At 36.9% G+C, this 16,316-nt stretch overlaps 1 protein-coding gene across 3 annotated transcripts in view; it reads left to right on the forward strand.

Moving 5' to 3' along the window:
* NAALAD2 (N-acetylated alpha-linked acidic dipeptidase 2) overlaps positions 1-16,316 on the forward strand; it is a 68,580-nt gene that overhangs the window by 33,751 nt on the left and 18,513 nt on the right. For all 3 annotated transcript variants that reach the window (XM_053900186.1, XM_053900187.1, XM_053900188.1), the window contains 5 exons: positions 1,759-1,844; positions 2,134-2,253; positions 2,359-2,441; positions 12,563-12,626; positions 13,323-13,390. In XM_053900186.1, the coding sequence (XP_053756161.1) occupies positions 1,759-1,844; positions 2,134-2,253; positions 2,359-2,441; positions 12,563-12,626; positions 13,323-13,390 (421 nt within the window). The remainder of the gene's footprint in view (positions 1-1,758; positions 1,845-2,133; positions 2,254-2,358; positions 2,442-12,562; positions 12,627-13,322; positions 13,391-16,316) is intronic.

Raw genomic sequence — 16,316 nt, forward strand, 5'->3', positions numbered from 1 at the left:
GAAATCTTCTAATCAAAGACAGTGATAGGCAGAGGTAACTGATGGATGAGCTAAGGCCTTTCTTGCTTTTTCCTTAAAGGAGTTTATTCATTCATTTCACAAATATTTATTGAGCATTTACTATAACCTAGGTACTATTCAGCAGTGCACAAAACAGGCAAAATTCCCTCCCATGTGGGGCTTACATTGTCGTTCATTTTTTTTTTTTTTTTTTTGAACATTAGGAATTTGAAGTGATAATAGGACAAATGGATATTCTTTTAGAAACTTCTGGAGTCAATGGTATTAAAACTAGGAAGACTTAAGGATTAAATATGTGGATAGTCTATTTTCAGGTTTTGATTAAAATAGTTTTTTTTTTTCCGGGGTGCCTGGGTGGCTCAGTCGGTTGAGCGTCCAACTTCGGCTCAGGTCATGTTCTCACAGTTCGTGGGTTCGAGCCCCAAATCGGGCCCTGTGTTGACAGCTCGGAGCCTGGAGCCTGCTTTGGATTCATTGTCTCCCTCCTCTCTGCCCCTAGCCCACTCGCATTCTGTCTCTGTCTCTCTCAAAAATAAATACACATTAAAAAAATTTTTTTTTTAAATAGATTTTTTTTCCTCATTCCTCATTTGTAACATTCGTATTTTCTTCATTTAATGACAGTATCAATGGCTTGGGGTTTCTTACTAACCTTGGGCTTCTGTTTTTAGACATACATGCTAAAAGTGTTTCTGCTTTTTTGCTATTAGTTTTTATCTATTTGATATTTTAAATGAACATTTAAAAATATTTTTTTATCTGAATATGCATTCAGAAACACAATATACTTCTGGTGGGGAAAAACCAGAATCTGCAGTTAGCAATGTAAAGGTTTTGACAACCTCTTAATTCCTCCATTCATAAATAAACATAAATTAGAAACTGCTGAGATTCCTCTATCTACCCCACCCCCCATGGATAAAGATTTATTTTGTCTACTTCTGAAAAAAATGGCTCAGCATTTTCCCATATCATTTTGGGTTCATAAAATGTGAATGGCTTTTTTGTTTGTTTTTCTATTTGAGCTTGATTGAATTTTGCTTTGAATTATAATTTGGGAAGTTGTATTTCATGAACGGATATTTAAAACGCTGGCCCAAATCAGAATCAACAGTGATGGGCTAGAAAAGTTTCATCATACAGTTGTCTTATGCATTTTAGCAGGTGCTTCCCAAATTCCTATTTCCTTCCCAAATTTGCCATGTTTCTTTTTGGCAGCTCTCAGCCAGCTATTTAACAATGTACTGACTGAATAACCTTGAAGAAAGGTCAATAACCTTGAAGAAAGTTACTCACCAGCAGGAATTAATGTAAATACAAAGACCTACTTAAAAGATGCTTATTTGTTCTTTAACACATAATTGGCTGTCTTATTTTTGTAATTCATACAGTATACTTACAAAGTTTAGAATGAATACCCAAGACATTTTGAATAAGTATTTTGGACTTTATTAACAATATAGCTTTGTTGGAGGAGTAATAAAAAATATTGACATTCTATTTTCAAAATCTGACTTCAAGCATGCTTAAGTACTTAGGAGTAAAATACATTAACCATTTGCAAATTGCACACATCAACAATATTAATGATTATAGAATTTAGGTTGTGGATGTATGGGAATTCATTGACTTATTAGAGTTTTCTGTAATTTTGAGATTTTTCATAATAAAACGTTGGAACAAAACTGTTAGACATAATGCTCTACATGAAGTAATTTATTCCCTTTGTAATCCTAGGAAGGTTAGAATGCATGTTCATAACACCAATAAAATTACAAGGATTTATAATGTGATTGGAACAATCAGAGGATCTGTGGAACCTGGTGAGTATGAATTTTTTAAACACTTCATTTTCACAAAGATTAAAAGAGTAAGAGATAAAAACCTTTAGTCAATAATTCTTTATTTCCCTTGAGTGATTAGAGACAACTACATTTGAAAAAAAAAAAAAAATTGCACAACGCTAAAAGAAACCTGTACTTTATAAGTGTTGATTTTTTTTTTTTTCTATAGAAGAAACACAACCAAAAGGGAGTTTAATTTAAAGACACAAGTCACAAGTATTTGTAAGGTATTCAAAATTGTAGTTCTTTTGAACACATTATTTTCCAGACAGGTATGTTATTCTAGGAGGTCATCGGGACTCCTGGGTGTTTGGAGCTATTGACCCAACCAGTGGAGCTGCTGTTTTGCAAGAAATTGTCCAGAGTTTTGGAAAACTGATGAATAGAGGTAAATGATGTTTCTTTGGTAGTTGATGACAAAACATGACTCACTTAATTTTCCTCTATTTTTAGGCACATGTGCCTAATTAACGTATGTTAACAATGATTGCAGGCTGGAGACCTAGAAGAACAATCATTTTTGCCAGCTGGGATGCAGAAGAATTTGGGCTGCTGGGCTCCACAGAATGGGCTGAGGTAAATATGGCTGGAGGTTCTTGTTCTTGATCAACAGGGAAACAAATACATGTATTTCAGGGTGATCACAGATAGATTCCATTAGCTAAAAATGGTTTTAGTTTGGAGAAAGACTCAAAAATTTAAGAAATTTTGTAAATGGAATTATTTTAGTAAATTGCCTTTCTGATTTCAGATATTTATTTCTTCTTTAGGTATGATTGATTTTCATTTCACACTGGTCCCAGATGCTTTGTCTTTAAGTGTCTCTCCTAGACACCCTTCTTTCATCTTCCCTTAGCCTCCACATTGAGTAAGTTCTTTAACGTACAAGGTAAGGCCACACATTTTTGTCAAGACATGAACACTGTATACTTGCTTTACCTGCACCATCTATTTATCTTTGGGTTGATATTTTATAGAATTGTTTTAAAGCATGTCATATATTTCTTGTTATTGTCTGGTTTTAAAATACTTTCCTCCTGACTACTTACCTGTTTATTTTGAAATAATGTGAGTGAAATAAACATGGGGGTGAAATCATACAGTTATTTCTCTGCTTTCTTATCCGTATATTCAATTGACATGGCAAAGTTTTGTTATCATTTTGGTAATTATCAATATGCATTTTGGAAGTAGACTGTTCATTTGGATGAATCAAATGTCCTCTACTTTAAGAAATGCAAATTCTTGTGAATGCATGTATATATAAATACGTGACTCTGTTTCTCTAATTTTACCAACTTAAAGATCAAAAAAATCTCAGATATAAAATAAAACATGTACTTCACATTAATCTAAATAAATCGGGGTTAAAAGACAATTTCAACACTGTTAATTCATGATAATATTCAGCAGCATACTTTTCTTAAAAATAGTTAAGGAATCTTTATTTCTACTCAAAATGTTATAATGGAAACTCTGACTCTATCTATAGAAGAGACAGCTACTATTTGGCCATTATGGGCAAGGGGAGAGAGGAAATAGTCCTCACTTGTGCCATAACCACTCACAGCTTTACATTTTTTATTATAATATATTCTATTTGTTTAATTTAAGTTTATTTATTTTGAGAGAGAGAGAGAGAGAGCATGCATACTCAAGAGCAGGGGAAGAGTAGAGAGAGAAGGAAAGAGAGAGGGAAAAGAATGAGAACATAACCCAAACTAGGCTCTGCACTGCCAGTATGGAGACCAATGCGGGGTTTGAGCTCACGAACCGTGAGGTCATGACCTAAGGCAAAACCAAGAGTCAGATGCTCAACTGGCTGAGCCACCCAAGTGCCCCTATTCTTCTTTTAAATTTAAGTATAGTTGACATACAGTATTAGTTTCAGGCACACAAACTGTGGATTGATAATTTTATACATTATTCAGTGCTTGCCACAATAAGTGCAGTTACTACCATCTATCACCGTACAAAGTTATTATAATATTGACTATGCTGTACTTTACATTCATGACTTGTTTATTATTTATAACTGGAAGTGTGTACCTCTTAATCCCCTTCACCTATTTTTCCCATTTTCTCACTCCCCTCCCTTCTTGCAACTACTAGTTTTTTCTCTGTATTTATTAGCCTTTGTTTTTTGTTTGTTTTGTTTCTTAGATTCCACACATAAGTAAAATCATGTGGTATTTGTCTTTCTCTGACTTAATTCAGTTAGCATAATACCTCCTAGGTCCATCTATAGGTCCATCTACAATGTCACAAATGGCAAAATTTCATTCTTTTTTATGACTGAGTAGTATTCTCGTGTGTGTGTGTGTGTGTGTGTGTGTGTGTGTGTATGTGTGTGTGTGTAGAGAGACACATCACATCTTCTTCATTCATCCCTTGATGGACACTTAGATTGCTTCCATATCTTGGCTATTATAAGTAACGATGTAATAAATATAGGGGTGCATATATCTTTTTTAATTTGTGTTTTTATTTTCTTTGGATAAGTACCCACCAGTGGAATTTCTGGATCATATGGTAGTTCTATTTTTAGTTCTCTGAGGAACTTCCACGCTGTCCTGTAGTGACTGCTCCAATTTCTGTTCCTACCACCAGTGCACAAGGGTTCCCTTTTGTCCACGTCCTCACTGATACTTGTTATTTCTTATCTTTTTGATACTAGCTATTCTGACAGATAGGAGATGATATCTCTTGTGGGTTTCATTTGCATTTCCCTGATAAATGATGTTGAGCATATTTTCATGTGTCTGTTAGCCATCTGTATGTCATCTTTGAAAACATGTCCATTGAGGTCCTCCACCCATTTTTTATTGGCTTATTAGGTTTTTTTTGTTGTTGTTGTTGTGTTGTATCGGTTCTTTATACGTTTTGGATATTAATCCCTTCTTAGTACATAATTTGTAAATATCTTCTCCCATTCAGTAGGTTGCCTTATTGTTTTATTGATGTTTTTATTTGTTTGTTTTTTTGTTGTTGTTTTGCTGTGCAAAAGCTTTCTATTTTGATGTAGTCTCAATTGTTTGTTTTTGCCTTTGTATTTCTTGCCCAAGGAGACAGATCCAGAAAGATATTACTGAGGCTGATATCCAGGAGATTACTGCTTATGTTTTCTTTTAGGAGTGTTATAGTTTCAGGTCTTACATTTAGGTCTTTAATAAACTTTGAGTTTGTTTTTGTGTATGGTATAAGAAAATGGTCTAGTTTCATTCCTTTGCATGTAGCTACTCAGTTTCCCCAACACCATTTATTGAAGAGACTGTCTTTTCCCTATTGCATATTTTGCCTCCTTTGTCATAGAGTAATTGCCATTAAGTGGGTTTATTTTTGGCTCTGTATTCTGGTCCATTGATCTATGTGTCCTGTTTTTTTTGTTGTTGTTGTTTACTTATTTTGGGAGTTAATTTATTTTGAGGGAGAGAGAGAGAATGGGAGAGAGGCAGAGAGGGACAGAGAGAGAATCCCAAGCAGGCTCTGCACTGTCAGCACAGAGCCCGAAGTGGGGCTTGAACTCACGAACCATGAGATCGTGACCTGAGCTGAAATCAAGCCAAATGCTCTACCATCTGAGCCACCCAGGCACCCCAATGGGTGCTATTTTTGTGCCAGTACCATACTGTTTTGATTACTATTGCTTCTTAGTGTAGTTTGAAATGTGGGATTATGATATCTCTAGTTTTGTTCTCTTTTCTTAAGATTATCTTGTTTATCTATAGTCTGTTGTGCTTCCATACAAATATTAGGATTATTCTAGTTCTGTGAAAAATGCTAAGTTACTGGTATTTTGATAAGGATTGCATTGCATCTGTAGATTGCTTTGGGTACTATGGACACTTAAAAATATTAATTAATCCATTCCACCAGCATAGTATATCTTTCCATTTGTTTGTGTTATCTTTGGTTTCCTTCACCAATACTTTCTACTTTTTAGAGTACAGATCTTTCACCTCCTTGGATAAATTTATTCCTAGGTATTTTCTTTTTGGTGTAGTTGTAAATGGGATTGTTTCTTTAAAATCTCTTTTTGCTACTTTGTTATTGGCATATAGAAACAACAGATTTCTGTGTATTAATTTTACATCTGGCAACTTAATCATTTATTAGTTCCATTAGTTTTTTGGTGGAGTCTTTAGGGTATAGTATCGTCATCTAGAAGCAGTGACAGTTTTCCTTTTCCTTACCAATTTGGATGCCTTTTTTTTTTTTTTTTTTTTTTTCCCTTGTCTGACTGCTACAGCTAGGACTTCCAATATTATGTTGGAGAAACTGGCAAGAGTAAGCATCCTTGTCTTGTTCCTGATCTGTAGAGGAAAAGCTTTCAACTTTTCACCATTGAGTGTGAGGTTAGCTGTGGGTGTGTCGTTTGTGGCTTTTATTATGTTGAAGTATTTTCCTTCTAAACCCAGTTGCTGAGAATTTTTATCATGAATTTTGAATTTTGTCAAATGGTTTTTCTGCATCTATTAAGATGATGTGATTTTTTTATTCTTCATTTTGTTAATGTGTGTCACATTGATTTGCAAATATTGAACAACCCTTACATCCCTGGAATAAATCCCACTTGATCATCATAAATGATCCTTGCATTTTTGGTTTGCTAATAATTTGTTGAGAATTTCTGAATCTATGTTCATCAGGGATATTGGCCTGCAATTTTCTTTATTTCTATGTATTTATTTTTTTGTAGTGTCTTTTAGATGGTTTTGGTATCAGGGTAATGCTGGCGTCACAGAATGGGACGTTTTACTTCCTCTTCTCTTTTTTGGAATCGTTTGAGAAAGATACATATTAGCTCTTCGTAAGTGTTTGGTAAAATATATATGTGAAGCCACTGGGCTGGCCTTGTGTTTTTTGGGAGTGTTTTTGTTACAGATTCAATTTTGTTACGAGTAATTGATCTGCTCAGATTTTTGATTTCTTCTGATTCAGTTTGAGAAGATTGTATGTTTCTAGAATTTTATCTGCTTCTTCTAGCTTGTCCAGTTTTTGGATATTTAATTTTTATAGTCTTTTATAATATTTTGTATTTCCATGGTGTTAGCTTTAACTTCTGTTTTGTTCATGATTTTGAGTCCTCTTTTTCTTCATGGGTCTGGCTAATGGCCAATCAATTTGGTTTATATTTTCAAAGAACCAGCTCTTAGTTTCACTGATACTTTCTCTCTTTTAAGTTTTTATTTCCTTTATTTCTGCTCTGATCTTTATTACTTCTTTTTTTCTACTAATTTGGGGTTTTGTTTATTCTTTTTGGGTTTTGTTTGTTCTTTTTCTTTCTTTAAAATAAATTTTTTTTAACGTTAATTTATTTTTGAGAGAAAGAGTGTTGTGAGCTGGGGAGGGACAGAGAGGAGACACAGAATCCGAAGCCGGCTCCAGGCTCTCAGCTGTCAGCACAGAGCCTGACCCGGGGCTCAAACTTACAAGCCATGAGACCATGAAGCCTGAGCTGAAGTTGGCTCCTTAACCAACTGAGCCACCCAGGCATCCCTAAGGTTAGATTGAGATTTTTCTTGTTTCTTGAGGTAGGCCATAATGTATTGCTATAAAACCTTCTTCTTAGAACTGCTTTTGCTGTGTGCTGAAAAATTGAATCATTGTTTCCATTTCCATTTGTCTCCAGGTATTTTTTTATTTCCTCTTTGATTCATTCATTGATTTATTCGTTGTTGATAGCATATTGTTTTAACCTCAACATATTTGTGTTTTTACCAGTTCCCTTCTTGTTATTGATTTCTAATTTTTACCGTTGTCATTGGAAAAGATGCTTAATAGGATTTTAATCTTAAATTTATTGAGATTTGTTTTGTGATATAGCATATGATCTGGAAAATGTTGCATGTGCCGTTGTAAAGAAAGGTGCATTCTTCTATTTTTGGGTGGAATGTTCTGTATTTATCTGTTAAATCCATCTAGTCTAATGATTCATTTGAAACCACTGTTTCATAATAGATTTTCTGTCTGGATAATATATCTATTGATGTAAGTGGGGTGTTAAAATCCCCAACTATTATACTATTACCATGGATTTCTACCTTCTTATGTCTGTTAACATTTGCTTTATGTATTGCTTTATATGTTAGGTGCATAGATATTTACCATTGTTATATCTTATTGTTGGATTGATCTCATTATGTGATGCCTTCTTTGTCTCTTATTATAGTCTTTGTTTTAAAGTCTATTTTGTTTGATAAAAGTATTACTACTCCAACTTTTTTTTTTTATTTTTATTTTTTTTGCTTCCTCTTGCATGGATATCTTTTTCCATCCTTTCACTCTTTGTCTCTGTGTGTCTTTTATCTGAGGTGAGTCTCTTTTAGACAGCATATAGATGGGTTTTGCTTATTAATCTATTCCGTCATTCTCTCTTGATTGGAGCATTTAGTCCATTTACATTAAGGTACTAATTAATAGATATATACTCATTGCCATTTTGTTAATTGTTTTCTGTTCATTTTTTTTCTGTTCCTTTGTTCTTCTCTTGCTCTCTTTCTTTGTGATTTGATGGTGTTCCTTTAGTATTATGCTTGGGTTCCTTTTTATTTTTGTGTATTCTAGGTTTGAGTTTGTGGTTATGGTAAAGTTGATATATAACCTCTTATGTATTAGTACTCTATAAGTTGATGGCTACTTGGGTATGAATACATTCAAAAACACTAATTTTTGACCCCTCCCCCCCATTTTATTTATATGATGTCATATTTTACATATTTTTCATACTGCCTACCTAATATTCTAAATATAGTTGACTTTACTATTATTGTCTTTTTAACCTTCATACTAGCTTTATAAGTGACTCATTTACTACCTTTACTATATGTTTGCTTTTACCAGTAGAAATTTTTCCTTTCATAAATTTTTTTCTAGTATGACCTTTTCTTTTCTAAAGAAGTCTCTTTAATGTTTATTGGAAGGCAGGTTTAGTGATGATGAATTCCATTAGCTGTTGTTCATCTGGGAAACTCTTTATCTCTTCAATTCTGAATGGTAAACTTGGTGGATGGAGTATTCTTGGTTATGTTTTTTTCTACCACTTTTAGCACTTTGAATGTATCATGCCCCTCACATCTGGCCTGCAAAGTCTCCCATAAATCAGCTCATAGCCTTATTGAGTTTCCTTTGTACGTAAGTATTTGCTTTTCCCTTGGTGCTTTCAAGATTTTCTCTTTATGTTTTGACATCTTAATTATTATGTTTCTTGGTGTGGACTTCCTTGGGTTTATTTTATTTGGGGGATCCCTGGTATTCCTGGATGTCTCTTTCCTTCCCCCAGTTAGGGAAGTTTTCAGCTGTTATTTCTTCAAATAAGTTTTCTGCTTCCTTCTCTCTTTGTTCTCCTTCTGGGAACCCTGTAATGCAGAAGTTGTTATGCTTAATGCAGTGATACCTTAACCTGTCCTAATTAAAAAAATTTTTTTTTCTTTTTGCTGTTCAGTTTGGTTGCTTTCCACAATCCTATTTTCCAGCTCACTGATCTGTTCTGCTGCCTCTATTCTGCTGTCATTTTAGTTATTGTATTTTTCAGTTCTGATGGTTCTTTTTTATATTTTCTGTCTCGTTGAAGTTCTCACTGAACTCACCTAACCTTCTTTCAAGTCTGTTGAGCATCTTTATGACCATTACTTTGAACTCTTTCTCAGGTAGATGGCTTATTTTTGTTTCATTTTGCTGAGGTCCAGCCCTAGCAGGTCCAGGGGTTCCCAAAGGATGAATGGCGTCGGCGAAAATAACAAATGGACACAGACAATAGCAGCGTGTTAGACTGGTCGCTTTATTGTGGCAAACGTGGCATTTTATGTGTTAGCAATTTCTTTGTAGAGTGCATCATCTATGTTTTTCAGCATTACCTAATTCTAAATATGTTTCTTTGTGTAATCACCCAGTAAGGAACAACATAGTTATTTTCTTGTAACATTCCCTCCTGCCCTTTTGCTTATTAATTTCTTCATACTATTTTCATTATGAATCTACATTTGTCTATAAAGCATTTGCTTTGCTGTTTTCATGAAAGGTCATCTATCTCTCAACACCTCAAGTGGAACGTTTACAGGGATGTGACTTCTTAATTGTTCCTTTGAACCATTTGCAATACAAGGAACAAAAGTATTCTCTTTGGTCTTGGGTGCCGGGAGGGAGCCAAGAGGGCCCTGGGAACCCACGCCTTATGCATTCCCAGAGAGACAATGTATACCTAGGAGCTAATGAACCATTCTGTACCTTAACCCACCAGGTCGAGTTATCATCTGGAATGCCTCCTGGGGGCCAAGTGGGTCTAGGGTTTGGAGTAACTTGTATCCATGGATACATTTCTTTGTTGGCCGGGTGGGGATTTCAAACCCATTTGTCCCCCTCCTTGGCTGGGAAATATATGGGGCTATCCTTCCTTTAGGTGGGGGACAGGCAGGCAGGGGTGGCACCGGCTGGGTATAAGGTTTCATTATCCATCTTCGGATTCTCATGGTTTTTCCCAGAGGGAGTTTATATATCCCCGAGTTTGCCCCCATGGGTTTATTTTGATTCACCAATGCTAATTAGACTATGGGGATGGCCATGATGAATAACAGGAGGGATACTGGTAGCTTCCCATTCGAAGGGTCGCTGTGCGTTGCCCTCTGCCAACCACCCACGCTGTGCCATCAGGAAGGCTGGATGGATCGGCTCCCGGCATCATTTAGTTTTTTTTTTTTTGAGGTCTTGTTCTTTTGTTTAGAACATCTTCCTCTGTCTCCTTTGTCTGACTTTGTTTGTTTCTATGAATTATGTGGAATGGGTACCTCTTCCAGTCTTGAAGGAGGAGCCTTACAGAAGAATGTCTCCTGTGTAGACTGTGTACTTGGTGGCTTTGGCTGGCTGGTTGGTGCTGGATGGGCATTGGCTGGGGCCCTCTACACAGAGGCACCCTGTCAGGTCAGCTGGAGCAAGTGTAATCCATGGTTCCTGGAGTGCTTTGCACTATGGTCACCTTGGAGGGTCAGCTGACATGAAGCAGACTCAGGCCAAGGGTTTTTGGGGTGCTCTACATTGGGGCTGCCTTGGTGGGATGGCTGGAGATGGCATGGGAGCAGGCCAGATATGACATGGTGATTTGTGCCTGGGTCACCTTGATGGGACAGCTGAAGCTGGTGTGGGTTAGAGGACTGAGTAATCTGACCCTGGAGAGAGTTCTAGCAGTTACACCCATTTGGCAGACATTCTATGGTTGGTAAATGGATTTCCTTCACTTAATAATCTAGTTTCCCTTTATTTTATTAAAAAAAATTTTTTTTAAACATTCACTTATTATTGAGAGACAGAGAGACACAGAGGGTGAGCAGGGGAGGGGTAGAGAGAGGGGGAGACACAGAATCCGAAGTAGGCTCCAGGCTCTGAGCTGTCAGCACAGAGCCCGACGTGGGGCTCGAACTCACGATATGTGAGATCATGACCTGAGCCGAAGTCAGTCGCTCAACCAACTGAGCCACCCAGGGGCTCTCTAGTTTCCCTTTAAATTACTGTTTGTTTTGTTTTTCTGTGTCCCAGGGTAGGTGACTCTGTCCATCGGCCCCTCAGTGATATCCCTCTCTACTCTAGGTTGCCACATCAGGTGGTTGTTCTCAATGTTACTGTGTGTCTGTCTTTCCTACCCTTCTTTATGTGGTCCCTCTATTCTTTGTCATGCAGAAGTTGTTCAGTCAGCCCTCAGTTCTTCTTTAGGAAGAGTTGCTCTGTTTGTAGGTGTAGATTTGGTGTGTCTGGGAACTGAGTTCAAGGTACTTATATGCATCTATCTTGGACTGTGTCCTATTATACTGTGTTCTTATGAGGTAGCAAGCTAGAGAGAAGTAAAAGGCTCTCTCAGCATATCCCATCTGTGTGATAGTAGTGTGTGTGTGTGTGTGTGTGTGTGTGTGTGTGTTATAGTGAGAGGAAGAGACTATCCTAATGGCTTTCCTTCTCTCCATCTAGTTTCTTTTTCTATCCTTCTTTTGAAAATTATTTTTCTTTGCATCTCCTCTTTTAAAAATAGATAAATGGAGGGGCACCTGGGTGGCTCAGTTGGTTGCATGCCACTCTTGATTTTTGGCTCAGGTCATGATCCCAGAGTCACGGGATCAAGGCCTGTGTCAGGCTGTGTGCTGATAGTGCTGAGCCTGCTTGGGATTCTCTTTCCCTGTCTGTCTCTGTGCCTCCCCTGCTTGTGTGCATGTGCACTCTAAAATAAAATACTTTAAAAAAATAGATAAATTGACTCTATTTCTGACTTTTAAAATTATACTTGGGTTTCCAGTCTCAGTAGCTCTCTCAAACTTCAGTGTATGTAAGGATTTCCAGGGATACCTTTTAGAAAATACAGATTTCCAGGCCCTTCAGAAATTTTTAATCAGTACATCTGCTGTGGGGCCCAAAATCTGGGAGCCTCACCCCTTCATATTCTAATGCAAGGAGTCAAGGAACCACACTGTGAAAATACTTTTTTTCTGAGAATCCTTGCTATTGCTATAAATAGTAGCTACACATATTTTTCTTTTTACTTGTGTTAATGTTGTCAACCAACCAGTTATCTGCATTTTCTCATAAATTATGGCAAAGGCATAGATACTGGATTCATAAAGGTATCTGTAGACCACCTTTATACTAAATTGATTTGCTTATTTATTTCCACAATTGTAAATATTGTGAATTAAATAACAACTTTGCTTCAACTGTAGGAGAATGCAAAAACACTCCAGGAGAGAAGCATTGCTTATATCAATTCTGATTCATCTATAGAAGGTAAATCTTACTTCAGATTATTAAACAATGCATCATCTTTTCAGTCTGCAAATTGTAACTAACTTGTAAACTAAGATTATTCTCGTCCTATGAAATTCCTCAATAGTACCTCCATTTTCCACTTTACCACAGAGAAAATGATTATGATTCAAATGAATCAGTATGAGTCATATCTGAGCTACTGATTGTAATTTCTTTAGTATGTTTGCCATTTGCCTATCTTGAATTACTACTTAAAACTCTAGTATTAACCATATTCTTCCTGTGGAGATATTAAAAGAATTTGGCTACAATATTTCAGAAGAATGTTTTACGGAATATTCCACATAGAAATACTTTATGGGAGCAATTTGAAGTGAGTACATACTACAGACTTTGCTTGGAAGCTGACATACGACACTTGTGTCTCTAGGCTTTCTTTGTATTACTTCTAGATGAATGTCAGAGCATACTTCCGAGGTACTGAAATGCTCTGGTCTAATGTCTTGATATACACTGTTGAATTGATGGAGTAAATATGAATGGCATAGCCTTATCACTTCCTTTGCCAAAGCCCCCCTCGAAAGATACCACCTTAAGAATGATGCTATTTGATTTCAAGACTATACATTGTTTATAATTAGAAATAGTTAGAATTAGACTTCTCTTGGAATTTCACCTGGAAGTATTAAAATACATTGTATTTTATTTTTTCAGGCAATTATACTCTGAGAGTTGACTGTACACCCCTTCTTTACCAATTGGTGTATAAACTGACAAAAGAGGTATATAAATAGATGTCTTAATGTTTTCTGATGAATAGAAAATAAGTGGATAACACTTGTTTTCTTAATTAGTGGTACTGATTTTTAAACTGGTAACTGATTTGTATAAGTAAGAAGTCAGAAAAAAATCTTTAATACACTATTTATATGACCTATGTATAAAAATAGCATTGCTAATCTTTCTAATAGTAGTTATTATTGTATACACTGTTGCCATGTAGAGGGTATACAGTTTCATTTGGCAGAGGAATTTCGATACAACAGAATGAGCTGGAATGGAGAAAGCCTTGGGTTCAAACCCTATAAAATGAATTCCAGCAGCATCAATGATAAAAGGACATGGTCACTGTATCCAAATACTTCGCAATCTAGAGAGGATACACACTTGTAAGTGAGGAATTACACGTCAGTAGAATATTGGATACTACAAACAATGGAGAAGAATTATGGAATAGAGAAGCTGAAATTCTGGGGTGGTTGGGGAAGCATCAGAAGATGTTTACAGAATAATTAGTTCTTGGGTTGTAAAATGGAAGGGTGTGAAATTAAGAGAGAAGGCATTCTCAGCAGAGAACACCGTAACCTAAAAAAGATGTGGAGACATGAAAGAAAATATTTCCTGAACTGTAGGTGGTTCAGGGTGACATAAGTATAAGGTTTTGGTGGATAAATGGTAAGAAATGGAGCAGGACAAATAGGCCAAGGTCAGAAATATGGTGATGGGAAAATTAGAGAATCTTTTTTTTTTTAAGAGACCTGGAAGATCATTTCTTCCTTTTATTTGTTTTATCTTATTTATTATTAAATGTTTATTTTTGAGAGAGCGGGTGAGAGAGCACACGTGCATGCACGTGGGGCAGAGAGAGGGAGACACAGAATCCAAAGCAGGCTCCAGGCTCTAAGCTGTCAGCACCTATCTGATGTGGGGCTCGAATTCATGAACTGTGAGGTCATGACCTGAGCCAAAGTCAGATGCTTAACTGGCTGGGCTGAGCAACCCAGGGGCCACAGAGAATCTTTAACAAGGTTATACATTATCATATTTGTTCATTAGAAAGACCACTCAGTATCAGTATAGTGAATAGATTAAGCTGTAGCAAGTCTAATAGCAAAATGGAAATAATTCTTACAGGAATTTTGTGAATATTATTGATAAAAAGTACTTTGCACTCTACTCTAAAAATGACATATATCTTTAATTTTTGTGTACTTCATTTAAATGGTTCATTATAGAATTTAGTTACCAAATACAAATCTTTAAAGTATGTTATCACTTAGATTACAATGTGAAGTAGGTGTCACTTCTCTGTAGGTACTATTTTCCACTCTCCCTTAATATTACCCTTTCCTTTTTCCCATTAAATGCCTTTAAAAACCAGTTTTCCCAAATGGGAGTGCTCTCATCATTCCCATCCCAACTCTCAACATATTGGGTAGCTTATGTTCTTGACACTTTTATTCGAATGTCCCATTAAAACATCTAAAGCAAGCTGTAAGGAAAATTCTGAGAGAATCCTGCTCAGGACATGCATTTATGCTTTGTGCTGTCCTCCAGAGATGGCTCCTGCCTTTGATATCAAGGATAGTTAATAATTTCAGGGCCAATAGGGAGAAGTTGAGGTCTATGCCCCTTTGTACACAGGCAGATGCTTCTCCACGGCCATACCAAAACCTGGTAGAAAAAGACTTCTGTGAACGGACTATTACCATTTCAGCAACCTCTAGAATGTGTTGGCAGAGGCAAACCATGCTGGTGGCAGGAATGCAGGATGGGAGTGGTAGAGAGGGCAGAGCTTAGAGACTGGGCAGCTGCCCAATTTAAGAACTGGGACAAGGTGTTGAAAATACCCAAGGGTCAGCATTTGTGACAAGACAGCAGAGACAGAAAGTATGCTCTAGGGGGTACAGGCTAGAAGGACTCAGTTCGGGGTAGTGCTAGACTGAAATTGTGATTCCAGAAAAGGAGAGGGTTTTTCAGGGAATTCGGTCTAAGCAGGATGTAGGAATTGGAGCAGGTTCTCAGCCATTGCAAGTTGGCGGGAGCAGAGTCGAGTAGAACCCAGTCAGTTGGCGGGAAAGGAGTAGAATGTCCCTGCTGCTGCAACATGCTGGTGGGCAAAGGAAGGACGTGGAGAGCCAGGACTGCCTTTAAGCTGCGGGCTCATGTGCAATGATGAGGCAACAACCCACTCTGTATAAAGGCCACAGAAAATATCAGAGGAATTGATGTTTATGTTAAGATGGGGACCATTATCCCCATTTCCACAGCTGAGAAAACTAGCGTTTGAAGAGGGGAAGCAACGCACCATAGGTTATGATGCTTTCAGAGCTGCGTGAGGAGGGTATGCCTTTTTCTGAACAAAGCAGAGCTACAAACACAAAATTCAGGCAATACGTGTGTTCATGAGGATCTAAAACAGGCACCTCAGCCTTCACAGTCCACACTCTACCTTGTGGCCCTGCCGAAGATTGGAGAGAGCAGAGTGTAAGTTAATGGCCGTACCTTTAATGGGGGCAGTAAAAAAGGTTCTTGTATTCATAGAAGCTCTTAAAATCCCCAAAGAGAAATGTGAGGTTATGCAGAGCTTTTAAAACCCATCAGATTCCAACTTGGTTTGAATACAATTGGACTTTCCAACAGCAGTTCCTCCTTTCCCCTCGGGCTCTGCAAAACCAGGATTTACATTGCCCTTGTCAGGCTTAGATGCTTCAGCCACGTCTGCCACCCTGAGGCCTCTCTTTAAAGGTCTTTTAGGACAGAAGCAACTTACTTACGTAAATCTTGTATCCAAGTTTTCCCCCAGTGACTTACTCAAGGACATCTAAACTGCTAAAAATTAAAGTGATAACATTTGTTATAAATCTGCAACTCTATTAAAAAAGTTTACCAAAATAAGCCAGAGATTTTTATCTCACGTACATGGCA

Source organism: Panthera pardus, unplaced genomic scaffold (genome assembly GCF_024362965.1).
Source record: "Panthera pardus isolate Hobbes unplaced genomic scaffold, ASM2436296v1 HiC_scaffold_12, whole genome shotgun sequence".
Taxonomy (NCBI): Eukaryota; Metazoa; Chordata; class Mammalia; order Carnivora; family Felidae; genus Panthera; species Panthera pardus.